Raw genomic sequence first — 19,175 nt, 5'->3', positions numbered from 1 at the left:
GGAACTGTAGCAAAGAATGCAAATGAGTAGTAAATTGTCGTTCTTAAGAGCTTGGTCTCCACTGAATTAGAACTTCGAGATAATCGACATTCTTGATAAGCCTTTGCATCCATAAAAATTTACTGTTTAATGTAGTTTATCATGGTATCATCGGAAGTTATTTTTTTGAAAACGTTGGTACAGTCGATGGTGGAAGATATCGACCTTTTATAGCCACAGTTAAAAGAAATGGATTTGGATGATAAATTGGAAAGATGGAACGAGAAGTTTCCCAAAATATGATTCTTTTGAAGCGAGAGATCCAAGAAGAATTTAACGATTTCAACCAGCCTCTCGACAACTCGTAATTTTGATGTTTTTTTAAGATGTGTTAATCATCATAATCAAAAACCACCTTTAAGGAATTGTAGATAGAGCTTGAGCCAACAAAGAACCAACATATAGCTTTAGGTTCGTAAAATTAATATGAAAATGTTGTATAAAGTGACCGACATTTGAGTTAATTGAACTCTTTCTTGTATTTGTCAATGGGACCTATCTCATTTTATATGGACACTCATTGAGTCCTGAAAGGTCAGCGAGCATTCATGAAGAAAGACCTGGTCAATGCAGAAATTATATTACCACAGAAGTTCAATAATGCTTTTTTTTAAATTTGACTACTTTAAAATGACATTGACACAAATGTTCGGTATAGCCAAAGGTTGCTACAGGCATAGCTATAGCAAGCAGATGAAGTCCGTATTTTAACAGATACATTTCGTCGACGTCCTGCTGAAGGTGACCTCTAATCTAGGGTGAGGTTAAACTTTCCCAGAAACCATATCTATTGGCTCGAAAAAAAAAGGAAAAAGATTGGAAAGCATTCTTTGGCCAGATGAGTCAAGATTGTAACCGTATAATTCAGATAGAAGACTTATCTGCTCAATCTACATTTTTACACACGACGGCATATTGGGGAGGGTCGATTTTGTTTTCGGGGTTAATTTCTGAAAAAACTGTTCGTATAGACCTGGTTGATATTGATAATGATAGTTGCAGATCAGCATATAAGAATTCACACTTTAGATTCTTTAAAAACATCTATAGTGTCGTTTCATCCCTACATTGGTCAAGATTTTTAGCAGTTGCTTGGAGTTATCAAGATATTCAGCGAACAGCCTAAATCCAATTGAAAATATTTGGAACGTACTTTTCAAATATTTACAATAATTTAATTTAACTTTCCCATCTTAATTTAACAAGAGGACCTAAGGCCTTGAGTCGTTACAGTCGAGTTGATATTCAAAATAGAGGTGAAAACAAAATGTTTTCATCTCCATTTTGAATAATTTGTAAAATTTTTGAATAATTTGAAAAAATTTGTGATAAAACATGTTTCGAATACAGAATATGCCATTCATTAAGGAATTAATCCATCTGTGTCTGATGGACTGGGAACTCAATTGGATAGATATTCCTATTCGATATGAATCGTTAATTTTAGCCCCCAGTTTTCTAAATAAGTTTAAAACATTACAATTACACAGTTTCAATTTTAACAATTATATAGTTCATCATCCAAAAAAGGAATAATATTCCATTATTATTTATTTATTTATTCGTGTGAAAAAGTACAAACTCTTACAAAAGTCAAAATATAGGAAAAAAGTATTACATTAGCAAACATTAGGCACTAAGTAAAACTAACAAACATTAAGCAACTTTAACCGAAATACATACATGAACCACATAATATTCCTAAAACGCCATAGTGGAGTGAAGAAACTCCTCAAGTAAAAAGGGTTATTAATTAAGAGGTCTTTGACTCTATTTTTAAATATGTAAAATGACAGGATCCTTACAGAGGCTGACTTATTTCAGTCAGAGAGGACCAAAGTAATTGAACTCAATTGAAAAAAAAATGCAGTAATCTAATTTGTGTAAAAAAATATCATTAACGCAATCAAAGGCTCTCAATAAATCATTAAATGTGGCATGAGAGTATAAGCCACACATAACTTTTAAGCTGATTGAATGCAACTTCTTATAGCCGGTCCTTCATAGAACAATGAATTGAGTTCAAAATACCCTTCAATATGTGCTTTAATCAAATGTTTAAAGATCTTTCCAAATACAGGTATTAGCGAAATTTGGTGACGATTTTTAAAAATGGACTTCGGCCTTTTTTATGAATGAGAGTTGCCTTGGCAGTTTTAAGACAATTAGACAGAACTCCTGAAGAAATTGACCAATTGATTAACTTGGTTAGTAGTACTATAATCAAGTTTTTTAGTCTAGTGTTTAGATCAAAAGGATCAGTACTTTTACTATTTTTCACGCCATAAATAATTTGACGAACTTGATCATGGCATCACCTCAGTAAAATAAAAAGTCAGGTCCTACAACTGCCTGTCAAATAAGACAAATGATTCTTATGAGTCGAGGGAACAGCTCTTTTAGTTTAGTAAGAACATTAACAAATTAATCATTAAAGAGGCTTTTTGATATGACTAGACTCGGTTTCTTTAACATTAGATTTAATATAGCTTGGAACCTATTACTTATCTGATTAATAATATTTTTAGCTGGGAATATCTGGTATTTATTTCGGTATGTGCGAACAGTTTCAGAAGTTTGGTCCAAACTGCCTCAAAAAGCCAAGCATGCCTCTCATATCTCTGAAATCGTCAAACCATTTTGATGCCGCGGAGAGTTTGGCCTACTTTGATTTGATTTGACTCGATTAGTGGAAAACAACTCAAGTATGCAACAATAAAGGAGTCGTCAATGACTATATTTGACCCAGGTAAAACTCTCAACCATACGGTAAAAACTAAATAAGCCCCAATCCGTGATGGGCCTATAGCAGATACGAGTAACATTATCCACTCTTTGGCGACCTACTCTGAACTGCAAAGCAATTCACAAATGATCTGACAAAGACACATCACATATTTTTGCATTATAATTTTGGATAGAAATATTTGTGAATATAATCTCCAGAGAATTAATCCCTCTTGTGGCACCATTTACTGCAGCATGAACTCCAAAACTAGAGAAGAGATCAGTACTTTAAGACCAACTGCAATCCAAATTAAACCTTACATTAAAGTCACCAGTGATGACATATATTTTATTAATGGTTAAGCTTTCAAGAAACCCTTCAAGCAAACTTAAAGCATTGTTAAAATTAGCAGATGGAGATCTATCTTAGAAAAGCCTTTCAATGTTCTAAGAGATCTATAGATTGTATATATAAAGAACTCATCACCATATTTGCTCCCCGCAATTTCAAAATCTAACTCAAGCATGAGGACAAAATTTAGCTGCCTTACATTTGGTTACACATTACACTAGCTGTGCCACATACAAAGATGCACACCCCGCCATGAGACGAATGCTTTTAGCTCTGGTATCTTAGAACGTAAGGATTGAATATTAAGGTACAATATAAAGCATTATTAAGATCATGTGAGTTGTTAAAAAGTTGTTAATAAAAACTTATTGAATAATCTCTTCACTGGGCCTTATCTGAGAATCCGGATCTTGCTATTGTGTATTTTCTATTAACTCATAATGGTGCACTAATTTGCCTGTACCTGGAACGTTACCCTATTACGTGGAATTTTCCAGTAATTAGCTCACTCTAGGGAACACTTGATTAACAAAGTTTACTGCATTACATATTTTATTAGTTTTATATGTCCTGTATATGTAAATTCAAAAATCAGATTAGTATTGCACACTAATAAATTTTTTTTAACTGATTTCTTATTATTTTTATTACAGAGAGTCCAACCAAATCTTTGGCACTTACCTACAATTCCCTAAAATCGAAGAAGAGCATTACGGCACATACATCTGTGTTATCACCAAACCGGGAAACACCATCAACAAGAAAGTCATACTTAAAAAACGAGGTATAATAATTTGTTTAATCATGCTTAACATCCGTCTCAATTGATTTGTTTTCTTTTTCAGAAAAAGTACTGGCATACATCGACCCAAACCCATTTCCTCTAAAACAAATCCTTACCGTGTCAATTTTCACCGTACTAGTTCTCACGGCTCTTCTTATCCTCTATAAAAAATACGGTCTTAAAATCCAGGTAGTTCTAAAGGATTCTTATGGAACTGTGGAGGATAATGATGGAAAGAGCAGTGATGCCATAGTGGCTTACACCGGCAAGGATACCGACTTAGTTTTGGGGGTTATGGTGCCCAACTTGGAAAAGAAAGGTTACAAGGTGGTGCATAAGGAGATGAGTCACGACATTACTCAATGTAAGCTCAATTTTATAATATTTATTTGGTACATTTTACTTTGGATGGATCTTGTTAATTAATATAAAACACTTTTTCCATTAGCCTTTCTTCAAATAAATTATATCTCTATATTTTTTCTTTAAAGCCATAAACCAACATTCAGCATATAATTAACAAACTTATTTGTTTTCAGGGACACAAGAACTCTCTCATCACGCTCAGGCCTCCCGACGGGTAATCGCAGTTCTCTCTCCTTCCTCTCTCCACTCCTCCTGGTCCTCCTCTAACCTCTACCAAGCACTCAAGCAACTCCAATCACTCACCGGTCCAAAACTGATCTGTGTGGCCTTGAAAGAACTTCCATCGAGCCAAAACGACCCGAAAAACTCCATCGGCGAAACGTTGGCCACTCTGCTGAAAACGATGAAGGTGATCCTGTGGGAACGCAACGATGCCACTTTTTGGTTGAATTTGTTTAAAGAAATGCCCGCTAAGAGAGGTGGAAACGCCTCCATGGAAATGGCCACTAGCAGGGCGAGACTGACCTCACAGAGGAGTATTGACAGTTTGGTAGTGTGAATAGGATTAATGTAAAAGTGGGGCTAAAAAGGCTGTGTAATAGGGCTCCTAATGTAAATAGTATGCCAGTTTAATGCGTAGAATGCCCTTTTGCAGTATTTGACTTAATTTTATGTATTTTAAACGTGTTTTTTTTGTATTACTGTCTTAGTCGTAGTTTATATGAAATATGCGTTTTTTTGTTAATTTATTATTATTTTTTTATAATTTATTATGATTTAGATGTACTTTTCCGCAAATAATGCAGATCTTTCAAAAGAGACAAATAGTTGTAAAATTGTTATTTATGGATATAAAAGTGTAGAAATTTGGCTTTTTTCAAAATGTCTGAAAAGATTTTGAAACAAGCCTTCATACTCCGAATTAACGTTTTTATACTATGAATATAACAAAAAAATTAAAATATATTTAAAAACGCAAGAATTTAGTATAAGACTTCTAATATTAATCTTGAAACATTTATATTCCTTAACGGTTAAATACGTTATATTGATGTGATTTTTTTATTATAATCTTTCGTCCATTTAAGCATTAAAGAAACGTTTATAAATCACATTAAATGTGTTTTTGTTTTAAAAATCAAGTAGTTTACCAACTAGTCCGATTTATTAATAAACGAAGAGATGAGCTAGTTTCTCCTCTTAGCGACAAGCGCAAAAGGAAATCTGCAAAAGGGAATCGATGAAGCATTGTCGTTCTCGGTAAGAATTAAATTTGCCAAGTCTGTACAACACTGGAAAAATATGAAATATTTTGAAACAGTGAGTAACTTACAATTGGAGATTTAAAATTGATAACGCATAACATGTTACATAAATATTAGTACATACAATATTATAAAAATATTAGTACTGTGTTTATGAAAACTAATTTTCCAAAAACGTAAAACCTTTTAGGATGAAAATCGTAAAAACATTTATCTAAGCATTTTTAAATGATTAAATTGTTTTTACTTACCTTATAGGGTTTCCGGAAAGTCAACGATAATACTAAAAAGGCTAATAAAGCAACTCATAAGCATCCAGAAGCCATAAAATGACCTAAGTAAAAATCGTTGCTTTTCGAGATACGTAAGAATAAGTCGAGCGTGGAAAAGATCTGCTATCTAGCCAGGGTGTCCAAAGTGTCATCAGTGCGAGGAAGAGGATAGCTCTCCTTTTTAGTAACGTTATTAAACTACCGGTAATCTACGCAGAATCTGATCGAACCGTCTTTCTTCTTTACCAGTGTTTCCCAGTGCCACCGGTGAAGACCATGGACTGCTAGATGGTTCTATGGCGCTTTCCTTGGCCATGCTCTCAACAATGTTATCAGCCTTCTCTCTCTTAGACAGTGGTAGTCTTCGAGCTATCTGTCGGATAGGACTAGCAATTCCTGTGATTTTGTACTGGACTAGGCTGGTCCTTTCTTTCATTCTAGTATCAAAATCATCTCGATATCTATGGACCAAATGTCCTTCTTTGGTCTGGCCTAAAACCACCTATCGGTGCCTGACGATAATATCTCTAGCTCTTGTCATTTTTTTGGAACGACTTGTCGTTTGATTTCTATGGCTGCAACTCATCGAAGTATTGCTCAAACTGTAAAGCAGTATCCTAATTCCGTCCCCTTCTTTAATACCACAGGAGAATTATTGACATTCATCATCCTCATTAGAATACTCCTTCCAGCGCGTACATGGGTCTTTCCGGCTACTATTGCTCGTTCAACAGCCTCGTCATGCATTGCAGGTTAGAACATGACTATTTTACTATCCGTGGTCTTGCTATAAACGCAGATCACACCCCAAAACGATCTCGCTTCGTTCTGGTATCAAAGATTCCTCCGGAAGTAGGACTCACACACAGTGTATCCTTTCACGATGCAAAACAACTTACTCATAGTCTATATTCAGGACTCCCTACTTAAAGCTTAACTCGAAGCCCTTGGTGTCTATTATGTCTGTCCCGATGATCACCTCATCCTTTATCTCAGTCACTATAGGATGTTCAAATGTGGCTTTTCCTGGGGTGAACATGACGTTTGTTTCACCATGGACTTTTGCTAGATCTCCTTTCACTGTTCGTAGACGCTATTTTTATTGTATAGTGCTGCAGCGAGGAGACCTGGGGCTAATGCTTAAAATCATGTGTACATGTTTAGTAAAAAAAAAACTTATTCAGACTGTAGTTATTGTAGTATTTACCATCTTATGCTTTAATGATAAGATTTTACTATATTTAAAAAATATTTAATTTTGTATCCTTTCTATACCGCATGAAGGTACAGTAAAAGGTTCGTAAAACAAAATTAATTTTTTTCTCAGACAAAAATAAAAAACCTATAAAAGACGAAATACTGAAATTTAGCAAAATTAAAATAATTTTTGTTTTTGACTGAAACCAGCTAAAAATTTTATATTTTTATTTGTTTTTTAATTTGGTCAATACAATTGTTTTACTATTAATAAGAGGCAGTAAAATCATCTTAATAGTAAATTTTTAATAAAAAAGCCAAAACATAAGAAAATATAACTCTACTAAGTATATGCATTCAGATATTATTTTTTTGATTAGAACATTTTTTTAGCAATAAAATAAAATGGAAAAAGGGCGGTAATTACTAGGGCTTGCTGAATACATTTCGATGATCGCCCCTTTGCATCGACCTTCTGTAGTTTTGGAGAGTGGAACTAGCGCCTTCTAGACAGTGTCTTCTTATGACCTGCCTTGCCACAATTTAAACTTCCGGTCGTGGCAGCTACGTCACTAATCGCCTCCCTAATCATCTGCTTGACCGATTCCTTAAAATCGTCCTTGGAATCACTTGCCGGACACGAGCCTGGTCCTTATTCGTATTCTTGGCAGCCTCTAGTTCAAGGGCTCGAGTTAATGCATCTACCCAGCTTGGATGTGCTAGTAGTAAGGTCTCACTCATTTTACTATCGTGAAGTCCATCCAGGAATGCTTGAACTGGCAAACGAACGATTCTTTCATAGACATCTGGATACGCCAGTCGAATCAAACGTGCAATGTCAGCTTCAAATTCTTGCAAAGACTCCCCTGACTTCTGCCATCGATTTTTCAACTGTATGTGGAAGCTATGTTCCAAGTGTGACTGGCCATAACGCACCTTCAAATGCCCCCACCAGATGATTGTAGACTTATTGTTCTTCTGAGGATATTCTTTGCAAGATGGCAGCAGCATCTCCTTTCAATGCCATCAACGTAAAGGCTTTTCCTGTTCGCCTCCTGTTTTCCTGACCCAACTCGCTTTTTCCCTGGGTGACCAACCGTTTGCTTTTGCAGCTGCTTCAAACTGACCCTGATAAATATTGTGATTATGAGCTACCTCATCGAAAGTGTTGAAAATGAAAATCTCAACATTGGACAATGTTGAGATTGTGTTTTGAACTTGTTCTTAATTTTTTTCTTGTTCTCCAAAATCTTTTCTAAAACTTTTAGGAATTTTTTTTTTCCTAAAAATTTAGTTTGCAGGGAAGCAGAATTTTTCAGCAATTTAGTTTCCAGACTACAACATTTGGCCAATATCGCTTTATTGCGTCTGCTTTATTTCCCGTTATATCGCAGTCCCTTCCCTCCTTCAGTTTCAGCTTCTTTTTCAGCTCAACAACTTTTTAATCTACGTAAGTACACACTAAACACGATCACTTAAGACTACTAGAAATATTTATTTACTTTACTATTTATGTCGGTTATGAAAGTCACGCCAATAATCTGACTTCAACTGACCTCATGACTCTTTATATACTCGCCAGATCATGGTTCCAGATGATTTGCTAACCTTCCACGCATCCCCAGAGATGGCGAAGAACAGCTGTTATTCGTTGGGTTACCAATATCGTTACATTGGGCACCCCTACATGTATGCTAACATGTTTATGAAACAGGCAGACGGACAGAGAGATGCACTATGTAAATTAACAGAGACCTTTCAAAAAACTTTTAGTGAGAAAGAAACGTTCACAATACCGGTTTGAGAAAAACTTTCTTAGAAAAATTGACAGTAGAACAGATTGAGCAAATGGAAAAGGTACCCAGTTACTTATAGAAAACACCAATAAATAGTACTTGCAGAGTTCGAAAATCAACAAAGAGTGCACGCAATTGAAAATGTGCTCGACTAATCATTAACAGAAACTACCCTCAGGCAGCACATCACTATTTTCACTGATATTTGAGGGGGGGCTATATTAGCACTATGCTCATAATTGTCGTCAAGTCCAATATGATACGGGAAATGAAGCAGGAAAGTAAGACATTCTATCTAGATATGGGTTCTTGGACACACAAAATGTTTCTCCAGAATATGTAAAAGTCTGAGCTAATGAAAAAAGGAAAATCTTAGAGAATGCGACTCTAGAAGGACCTCTCAAGGTTGCGATAGTCTCAGGATATTCATTGGGACATCAACCCCAAAAGGTTAGTGCTTTAAATTAAATTAAAATAATATTACCTGGTGAGTGCTCATTCTGTGGGGAGGAGGAACAAACTCTCAGAATACCTACTTTAACAATAATTTTTATAGTCTAAACCCATTAGTCACCGATGATGCCTATGCAGTAGTTGGGGTTGTTCTTTTAATCATAATAAAACCCTTCAATTATGCTTTTTAAAAAAATATTGCCTTCTTCAATCTCTATCTTAATAAAAATAATATCCACATTTTTTCATATGTGCAACTTATATGGTGTAAACCTATACACTATATGTTATCTCTTTACTTTAACTCGTAAATTTATGGGTTAAAGTGCAGTAATCTGAGGATGCCGATATCTGTAAAGCCAACAAGTCTGTTTATTTAAAATGTCTGTGTTGATTAAAAAAATTTGTAATTATCCTTTGGGAGCTTGGGTACGCCATCTGGAAACCGCTGCCCATACCATAAAGACTTACGAGGAAATCAGGGAAAAACGGGCACAAGCATGGATGGGGGGAGGCAAGGAAAAAGTTGACATTCAACACAAAAAGGTACCAAAGTAAAGTATGGGTTGATATAAGTCTCTATTTTTCTTGGCAACTTTTGCTCAGTAGTTATTATGATAGCATTTATGACACTTAGGTCTCAAGCTGGCCCTGGCAATTCGTTTTTCTACTAGTGACTGAATCACCTTTAAATTAAATTTTTTGCATAATTTGGTTTATTATTTCATTTTGATTCTTAATTGGAATCACTTTTGTTGGAAATTTGTATCATTACTTATATCTGAAAAATATCGTTATAATATGATCTTTTATAACTTTTAACAAACTACATTAATTCCGATGTGAAAGTTTGGAAAAAATGAGAATTGCTTTCTGTCGGGTAGAAAAGTGGTCTCATATAAACCACATGGATAACGAATATTGTGGAATAAGAAGAACAGCCGCACGTAAACCGCATGGATGTTAAGTATCATTTCATCACCTGCATTAATGTAATACGTGTAATGGTACAATGCTATTTAATTAATTATAACCAATCGCATGCCAATATTAAAAATAACGTATAAGATAATAAATAAAATAAAATAAATAAATCTGGCCTTTATTTGAAAAACTATACAAGTTTATGGCGAAGTCTAGAAACACTGCTATTTTACTTAACCACAAAAATTGAGAAGAATAGAAACAATCTTATGAAAAACTTATTATTAGATAAAATACACACATTCAAAAAAAAACAGAAAAATACAGGTACCTTTACACTAGCTAACCTAATAACATTTTAAAACACATTTCACCATTGTAAAAAAGAAAAAATAATAATCATCAGAATTTTTAAATTTTTTTATTTTAATTTTTTAATTTTTTTTCCCTTTTTTTCCTTTCTTTTTTCTCTTTTACTTTTATTTTTATTTTGATGGCAACAGAAACATAATTATCGAATCATATTATCCAAATAATGTCAACAGTCAGTTAAAGCTTTAAGAATAGACAGCATACGAATAAATCGAAATATAAGCGAGTAATCTGTGGGTAATTTATTTTTATTATTTGTCAGTGAACAAAGAAGGAATTACTCATTCTCTTTTAATATAGATACTCTCCTTGATATTTGATCTGTTTCGCGTATGGTATTTTTATCCACTCTATTTTAATCTTACTGTTGCATATCCTAAAAACTTCAATCTATCTATTTTTTTTTATATTTGCACTTATAAAATATACCAAAGTAGTCAAGTTCACATACCAACTTATGAATTACTAAATTCCAGAGCAGTGGGCATACAAACCCTCCCTATAGACATCCTTCATTAATAATAAAATATGCAGTAAATTAAATTACTGTGAATTTTTTAATCTTTATCTCAGAATCATTAAAACTCATCGGCAGGCACAGGGTCAGCAATTTGGAAATTTTACAAATTTATTTCAGATTCGAATCAAAAGTTTTCTCAATAATTTTCTCTTTAATAAAGGGAAAACTAACAGCCAGAGAACGAATCCACCTTTTCTGCGACGATGACACTTTTGTAGAATACGACATGTTCGTCGAACACACCTGCGTAGACTTCGGAATGGACAAAAGAAAATTTCCTGGAGACTCGGTAGTTACTGGGCATGGACTAGTAAATGGACGTCCGGTCTTCTTATTTAGTCAGGACGCAACGGTATTTGGAGGTTCTTTATCCAGCGTCCATGCCAGGAAAATCTGCAAAATCATGGATCAAGCGATTTCAGTCGGAGCTCCAGTGGTCGGACTTAATGATTCTGGTGGCGCTAGAATCCAGGAGGGGGTCGATTCTTTGGCTGGGTATGCGGATATATTTCAGAAGAACGTATTAGCATCTGGAGTCATACCACAAGTAAGGTATTATGTTGTAAGGCGTTTTGAAACTAGAGAATCATCATTAATAACACAATATATTCCATAAATATTCCCCGAACACGGAAATTCCCGTGCCAGGTTTAGATAATTAAAAAAAAAAATTGCGAGCATTTCTAAAAAAACATTCATGATTCTGAACGTTCAAACAGGAGATAAATATTACAGAAAAAAAAGAAGGCGAAACTATCTCGCTCCGAATAGCTCTCTTGCTAAAATATTTATTTTATTTATTTATTTAATTAATATACGGGATAATCCCATAATAGTTTGAATTACATTTATTCCAAAAAGCTTGAGTCAAAACTTAAAAATTATCAAAATTACTTACAAATACATTATCAGCATACAACAAATACAGTTATAATGCACTAAAATGCAAATAAAAACTGAAAATAAAATTAAACGAGAATAACAAGAAAATAGTTATTTACAAAACAAATAAATTAACAAGAGATCTTAAAACTAGTTAAAGAAATATTAAATACATCTAAATAATATATCTACTTCATATGTATATCTACCATGTATAATCTAATGGGTTGTGAATCACAGACTAATTAGTAGCAAAGAATAATACTGCGGTTTTAGAAAATTTGATGGGCAACATTAAAGTTAATCTGCCTTAAAAGATCGGGACAATCGATGAATCCATATATGACTTCTAGTGTGTCGGTAAGGATAGTTGCTTCTCAATAGCAAAATATTCATGACTTTCAATAATAGGTGCGAGTGTGGTATGAAAATATCACAGAAATGTATGTTGGATTTTCGCTAAAGTACCCATATGATTCTGGCAATAAGGCGACCATACAATTGAACAGCATTCCAAACCCGTTGTAACCAAACAACAAAAAATCAATCCTGTGAATCTATTAAAAAATATTTACAATTCCTAGTAACAAAACCAAGAAGTTTAGATGCCTTTTCATTTCTACTGATTTTGTGAGAAAAACTTATAAAACAACATTTACTTGCATTTTAGTAAAGTTAATTTTGTACCCACCATTTTGTAGTTTGACTAGATCATCCTGCAATAATGCTTGGTCTTTTAAGCTATCTACATGTCTCCAAAACTTTCCTAAACATTTGCTATTTAGGAAACAGGAAGGGACATCAATGACGAAAATGCTGAAAAGAAGTGGAGAAGTATGGCCGCCCTGATGTTACTGTCAGATAGATGACAACATATTTTGACCCTTTGACTACGTCCAGATAACGAGTTTTTCATCCATTCAACAAACGTGACATGAAAACCTACAACAATCAATTGAAAACTATTGTGATTCTAATATTAAGCTTTTGCACAGTCAAGAAAGCTTCATTGCAGATTGTATACATACGCTACGATAATTTTCGATGTTGTATTAATGAGAACTTTTGAATATGAGGACAATAATATGTATACTCTTTCTCTATCTCTAGAGATCTAATTAAAAATATAAATAATGTCATTTTAATGGTAGAGTATAGTAGTATTTCTTATTAGAAAATTAGGAACAGCATCTGGGCCAGAGGTTAACTTATTGGGCAGCTCGCCTATGCAATCAAAAACATCAATCATTGATATCTTAGAGGGATAAATACTCTATTGTGTTTATGTTGCTATTTACAAAATAATTGGATACATAAAAATGGTTTTGATTGGGTGAATACACAGATTAAAAAAAGTTCATAAATAAGTTAGTTAAGTCTTGACCTTTTGTTGCTGATTGATTTTGGTAAAATACGGAGTTGGTTAGGCTATAATTTGATCGTTGATGTACTTCCAAAATGATTTAAGAAGCAACTCTTGAGTTAGAAACCATTCCTCTAATATAGTTGTTATTGCAAATTTCCAATATAAGGAAAACCTAATATAATCAGCATCGGAACTATTGACACAAATGTAGTGTGCATGTTTTTTCTCCAGAGTCAATCATTTAAGATCAGAAAAAAACTATTTAGGAAAGATTGAAGTCCTGTATTTTTTTAATAGCACGCAGTAAGCAATGCCTATGGAAGGAATTTCATAAAATAAGTTAGTTGCAACATCAATATCATCAATCAGACATTCCCGCTACTTCACAGAGGCGAGGTAGTTGTTAAGTGCTATATCACCAATTTCTATTAATTTTTTTTAAGTTAAGTTTAAAGCAACATTTATAACATACATGATAGAGGCTAGGATCTACAAGAAAATCACCTGCTTTGAAAATATTTAGCTTCCTAACATTAGAAAAACAAAATGTAAAAATAAATTACAACTTATTATGCTGATTCTCAATACGCTACCACCTCCACCAGAGGAACTGTACCATCGCTCTATATTAGCCATTCTGCCATGTTGCATTGAGAAAATTGTAATCACCAAATACATAGATTTATTTCACGATATTCAGTACAGGTATCCTGTTCTGTATATTGTGAAACCACATTTTCTACAGCTTGACGATCCCAATTATATAATTCACTTCTCGTAAAGACTGTGGAACGATGTACGACTCCATCTACCACAAACCATCGCACTTAATTTTAGAATAAGACATGTTACCGACTAAATTGCTCTCCATAAAAATGATTATATCAAGAGCAACAGGAAATACTTTTAAGGATCTCAATTATCTGCGTACGGATGCCTCCAACATTTTGATAAAATATGCATTTTGATAACATTTTGATAAAATATGCAACTCTTGCTCTTTCAAAGGAGAACAGAATGGAAATTTATACTGGTCTAATCAATTTTGTCACGGGGCAAACTGTAAATATTGCCCAGCGATTTGAACGCGTTTTCTTATCTCGTGAGTGCTGGACATTCCCAGATGATGTGTCTGCAGGTTCTTCCGCCTCCCAACACTAACGGCACTCCGGGTTGTCCGCAATACTTGTGGAAATGGCGGTCCAGTGTCCAGTTAAAAACCTGTCATTAGCCGAATTTTGGGTCTTTTTAGGCGCAGTGACCTTAGGTCTGATGAGATAAGTAAAGAGTTCAGGTATGTGTTTCTTAGTTTGCCTTATACTTCCGTCAGTCTCCAGAGTATCTTGTTGAGCAGACTCTTTAGTGACGCAATAGCTGCACATTTGGCTACGCCGATTATAGTTTCAAGGAAATATCGCGGATCCCAGTCTAGCAATGTCCGCTTTTTCACTACCTGCATTCGTTACGCCAGGCAGCAAGATAAATTGAACCATACAGTCCACCTTCACCAGTTCCTCTAGGACCTTTATTCACTCCAGTACAAACTCGAGCCGTAATAGCCTTATTAGCGGCTTTACTCTTTGAGCAACTTGAGCATTGAGACGACTGGACTGCGGTCTCCACAATTTAATTGTGCACACAAATTGGAACACGGTATCGGTCCTGCTTGTATATGCGACCACAGAAGCGTGCATCCGCTCTGTAGTGCACTGTGAAGCCATCTGTGCATAAGATGGTCCCCCAACTTACTGTTGACCATAATTAAAACCCTGCCACTTCTTTTGGCCTACCGTATGAGTCACGAAGCCCTTATGACTTTTATAACAGTTAATATTGTTTCTTGGAGGAAACCCTGGAATTTACCCTACAAATGTACCAAATGACCCTTTTTTGGATAATAAACAACATTTGAAGAACATAACTGCTAGAGTTTTACCAGAAAGTAATACCGCACCGGAGATGGGGTTCAAATAATGAATAATAAACTATCTCACCAATCCTTGGGCCAAGTTCAACACCGATCCTGACAGCAAAGCATTCAGCTGTTAATTTATTGTCAAGAATATTCATTTGAAAATTCTAAGAAATTTGCTCTCCGATTTAATCTCAATTGAATTGTTATCTAGAAAAACGAGACTACACTTCAAAGATATCAATTTTGCCTTTGTGGGAATTAGTGATAGCAGGTGAGAATTGCACCAAGATTTCCAACTGAAGATCCTCCAAAACCATCGTATGGAGGTAGGCTGGGCCTTACCCAGTATCTAAACCTGAACTTGCCACGGATTGGGAGATTAGCAATATAATTATTGTACAACAAGAAAAGGACTGGACACAGAACTAAACCATGTGGAATGCTCCATTTGACGGATTCATACTTTAAATTTGATTCCACAAATATACGTTGACGTCGACCAAACAGGAAAGATGTAAGCCTCAATGGAGCATCTCAGCTAAACCTGGAGCAGAACGTCATGACCAACACAATCAAATGCCTTAGCCAAACCACAAAAGATTACTGTAGAAACTCCACCACCATTGATAAACGTGTACAAGTAGATACTTAATGAGTATGCCACTTATCTCGATAAATGAAAGCATACAATGCATAGATACTGCTTGACAAGTTTTTCTATGATCTTAGACATTGTGGATAAAAGGGAAATAGTCTGAATGTTGGAAGGATCGTCTAGCAGACCACCCTTGTAAATGGGAATAATTTTTGCTGTTTTATGAGGAAAATAATCCCGTCTTCTAAGTGCTGTTGATTGCCTCTACCTGAATTAATAGAGATAAGTCAGGCATATCAAGAAATAGTTGCGCAGAAAAGCCGTCCTTTCCTGAACTGTTTTTATTTTCAATCGATGAAGTGTTTTTTAGTTTAGCTGGGTCAGTTGGAAGAAATAAAAATGAGTTTGGATTATTTACAGTCGCTAAATAGCTCATTGGATCTGAGGAGGGCCGCACGTGTTGTTGCATTAAAACCCGTTAATGCAATAAGTGTATCTGGAGACGTTACGGGAGTAGGAAGGAATTTTTTCGATCGTTTCCTGGGTTTAAGTTTTATAATAGTGAAAGCCTTAAATTTTTTTTATAAAAGGTAGATATTGGGTCCTCTAATTCCCTTCAATAGTTGGAACAAATATAATCTATAGTAGTACATGAAAACTGAGCAATGCACGTCCGGGATGTAACATGGATGTGTAAGTTGTAACACTCCAGGAGGTGCCATAAACACATAGTGGAGGCAGAACTACTTTGCTTAAAATTAATGTTAGGATCTCCTGCTGGAATTATATGGGCAGAGCTTGAAAAATTAGAGAATATCATCTAACCCTTTGAACAGTACCGCAATGTGGAAGGACGGTGAACTATAGACGCATATTATATATAAATTTCGATATTTACAAAAAATAATGACAAATTCAAGCGCCTATCGTTGCAATAAGTGGTCAAATCTCGATATTGACTGAAAGAAATTTTACTGTAAGAAAACTTCATTTATTAAAATCATGCTACCACGGTGTACAGACCTACAAAGTTTTGACACTACAACATAATCCGACATATGAACAAATTCATCTTGTTTTAACCAATGTTATATTAGGAAAATAACACTCAGGTACTTCTATAGTCGACTGTTGCTCAACAGAGTCCCAAGGCCTCTAGTTAGGGCCGTGACTCTAGCCTATTTTTACCCATATTCAAAAAATTCGTGTGTTGTTTTTCACAGAGGTTACAGGAATATTTAAATGAAAGAAAAAAATTAACACTACAAAAATGAAATTGAAAATAATGAACGTGACATGAAAAAACTTGTCAGCCTTTTAAGAATTTTTGCAAAATTGCGTTAAAAATTTATAAATTGCATGCTACTTACATTTTTTTAAATAAATAAAGTCTTAGCCATAAAGGAATTTGGATTTATCAATACATACATATAGTACAGAACATGCCATACGCAAGTTAGTAACAGTAATAACTTAATAAAAAAGCTTTCCAACTCATTGTAGATATTTATCTGCCTTTTTTTATTTGGGATACACTTATTGTTTGGACCAAGTCGTAAATTAGTTACTATTTGTTAAGGGTTATATTTCCTTGTTTGTTTTTTATACTAACACTTATTTAGAATATCTGATAGTTTGCTTTTACAATTTTTAAAATACACTGCACGCCATACAAATGTTGTACAGCAGCTGTCAGTAAAAAAAGTTATCTAGTAAGTGATTTGTTTACTTACTTAACTTTAAATAAGGACCTAATATGTATTTTTTTTGAAACAAATTGTTGGTTTAGTGAATTATCTGTTCTATCAGGGATACTATAGTATTAATTACTTACCTTTGTAGATCTCGTTGATCATGGGACCTTGCGCAGGTGGTGCAGTCTACTCTCCGGCAATAACAGATTTCACTTTTATGGTTCAAGATACGTCTTGCCTGTTCATAACTGGTCCTGAAGTTATTAAGGTACAATGTTTGCTATTTAATGTCTAAAAATTAATTTTTTTGTATTCAGTCAGTAACCAACGAAGACGTAACATCTCAACAGTTAGGCGGTTCTAAAGTTCATACAGAAATATCAGGAGTGGCCCACAGATCTTTTGAGAATGATATTGACGCTTTGATACAGTTAAGGAATTTTATGGGGTTTCTTCCGCAATCCAATAGCAGCCCAGTGCCCATAAGACCATGTGAAGATCCATGGTAGTGTTTCACTGACCCAAGATAAATAAGTGTATTATCGAAAATATTCTTTAAGGAACACCGATGTTCCCATATTAGAGACTATCGTTCCTCCTATTGCCACTGCACCATATGACATGATGGAAGTGATCAAGGCAATTGTGGATGAGAGAGAATTCTTTGAAATTATGCCCAAATATGCTGAGAATATCATTGTGGGTTTTGCCAGAATGAATGGGAGGACTGTCGGAATCGTTGCCAATCAACCTAAAGTAGCTGCAGGTGGGACCTAAAGAAAAAAATTTCATCTTTAATAGAGAATTTTACAGGTTGTCTGGATATAAACGCCTCAGTAAAAGCAGCCAGATTCGTACGATTCTGTGACGCCTTCAACATCTCTCTGATCACTCTTGTAGATGTTCCAGGATTCCTTCCTGGAGTCCAACAGGAGCATCAGGGTACTATAAGACACGGCGCAAAACTTCTGTTTGCTTACGCCGAAGCGACCGTACCAAAAATAACCGTTATTACCAGAAAAGCGTATGGAGGTGCTTACATAACCTCCTCCTCAAAACATTTGAGGAGTGACGTGAATTACGCTTGGCCGTCCGCAGAGGTGGCCGTGATGGGAGCGAAGAGTGCCGCTTCAGTTTTGTATAAGGGTAAAGAGCGAGTGGAGGAATTGGAACAGGAATATATCAAGAAGTTTTCAAGTCCTCTTCCGGCTGCACAAAAAGGTGACTTAAAGGTGGATTTGTGTTTTTTTTTTTCGAAATAATGGTTTGTTTTAGGGTTCGTCGATGACATTATTGAACCGAAGACTACCAGGTGGAGGCTGTGTAGAGATTTGGAACTTCTTTCTAGTAAAAAGCTTGAGAACCCACCTAAAAAGCATGGAAATATGCCCTTATAACATGTTTTGTACATTGATACTTATGAAGTATACGGACTGTAAATTTAAATTTAGGCGTATTTTTTAAGAAAGGATTCCGTGGACAAAAACCAATATTTATATTTTTGAAAGTTATATAAAATAAACTAGCCTAGAGAAATATTGTAAGATTAATCAAAAAAAAAAAAAATTAACGCAAAAAATCATTAAAAGTAACGTAATTTAAAAAAACTAAACACAAGATAGATAAAAATTACCAAAATGTGAACCAAATTTGATT

The 19,175-nt window shown here is 34.7% G+C and overlaps 2 protein-coding genes across 2 annotated transcripts in view; both read left to right on the top strand.

Moving 5' to 3' along the window:
• LOC126743873 (single Ig IL-1-related receptor-like) overlaps positions 1–5,314 on the top strand; it is an 80,584-nt gene extending 75,270 nt beyond the window's left edge. Inside the window, exons 5-7 of the mRNA XM_050451114.1 lie at positions 3,772–3,902; positions 3,964–4,266; positions 4,442–5,314. Of these exons, the coding sequence (XP_050307071.1) occupies positions 3,772–3,902; positions 3,964–4,266; positions 4,442–4,827 (820 nt within the window). The 3' untranslated portion in view covers positions 4,828–5,314. The remainder of the gene's footprint in view (positions 1–3,771; positions 3,903–3,963; positions 4,267–4,441) is intronic.
• A 4,260-nt stretch (positions 5,315–9,574) lies between these two features.
• Positions 9,575–18,965, top strand: LOC126743973 (propionyl-CoA carboxylase beta chain, mitochondrial-like). The gene is made up of 7 exons (XM_050451267.1): positions 9,575–9,797; positions 11,228–11,614; positions 17,668–17,787; positions 17,837–18,024; positions 18,080–18,285; positions 18,333–18,740; positions 18,795–18,965. Exons 1-7 carry the CDS (start codon positions 9,633–9,635, stop codon positions 18,914–18,916), a joined length of 1,596 nt encoding a protein of 531 aa, XP_050307224.1. The 5' UTR covers positions 9,575–9,632; the 3' UTR covers positions 18,917–18,965.
• The last annotated feature ends 210 nt before the right edge of the window (positions 18,966–19,175 follow it).

This window comes from Anthonomus grandis, chromosome 13, assembly GCF_022605725.1.
Source record: "Anthonomus grandis grandis chromosome 13, icAntGran1.3, whole genome shotgun sequence".
Classification (NCBI taxonomy): domain Eukaryota; kingdom Metazoa; phylum Arthropoda; class Insecta; order Coleoptera; family Curculionidae; genus Anthonomus; species Anthonomus grandis.
The sequence above is the reverse complement of the archived record's forward strand: the minus strand, read 5'-3'. Positions and strand labels throughout refer to the sequence as shown.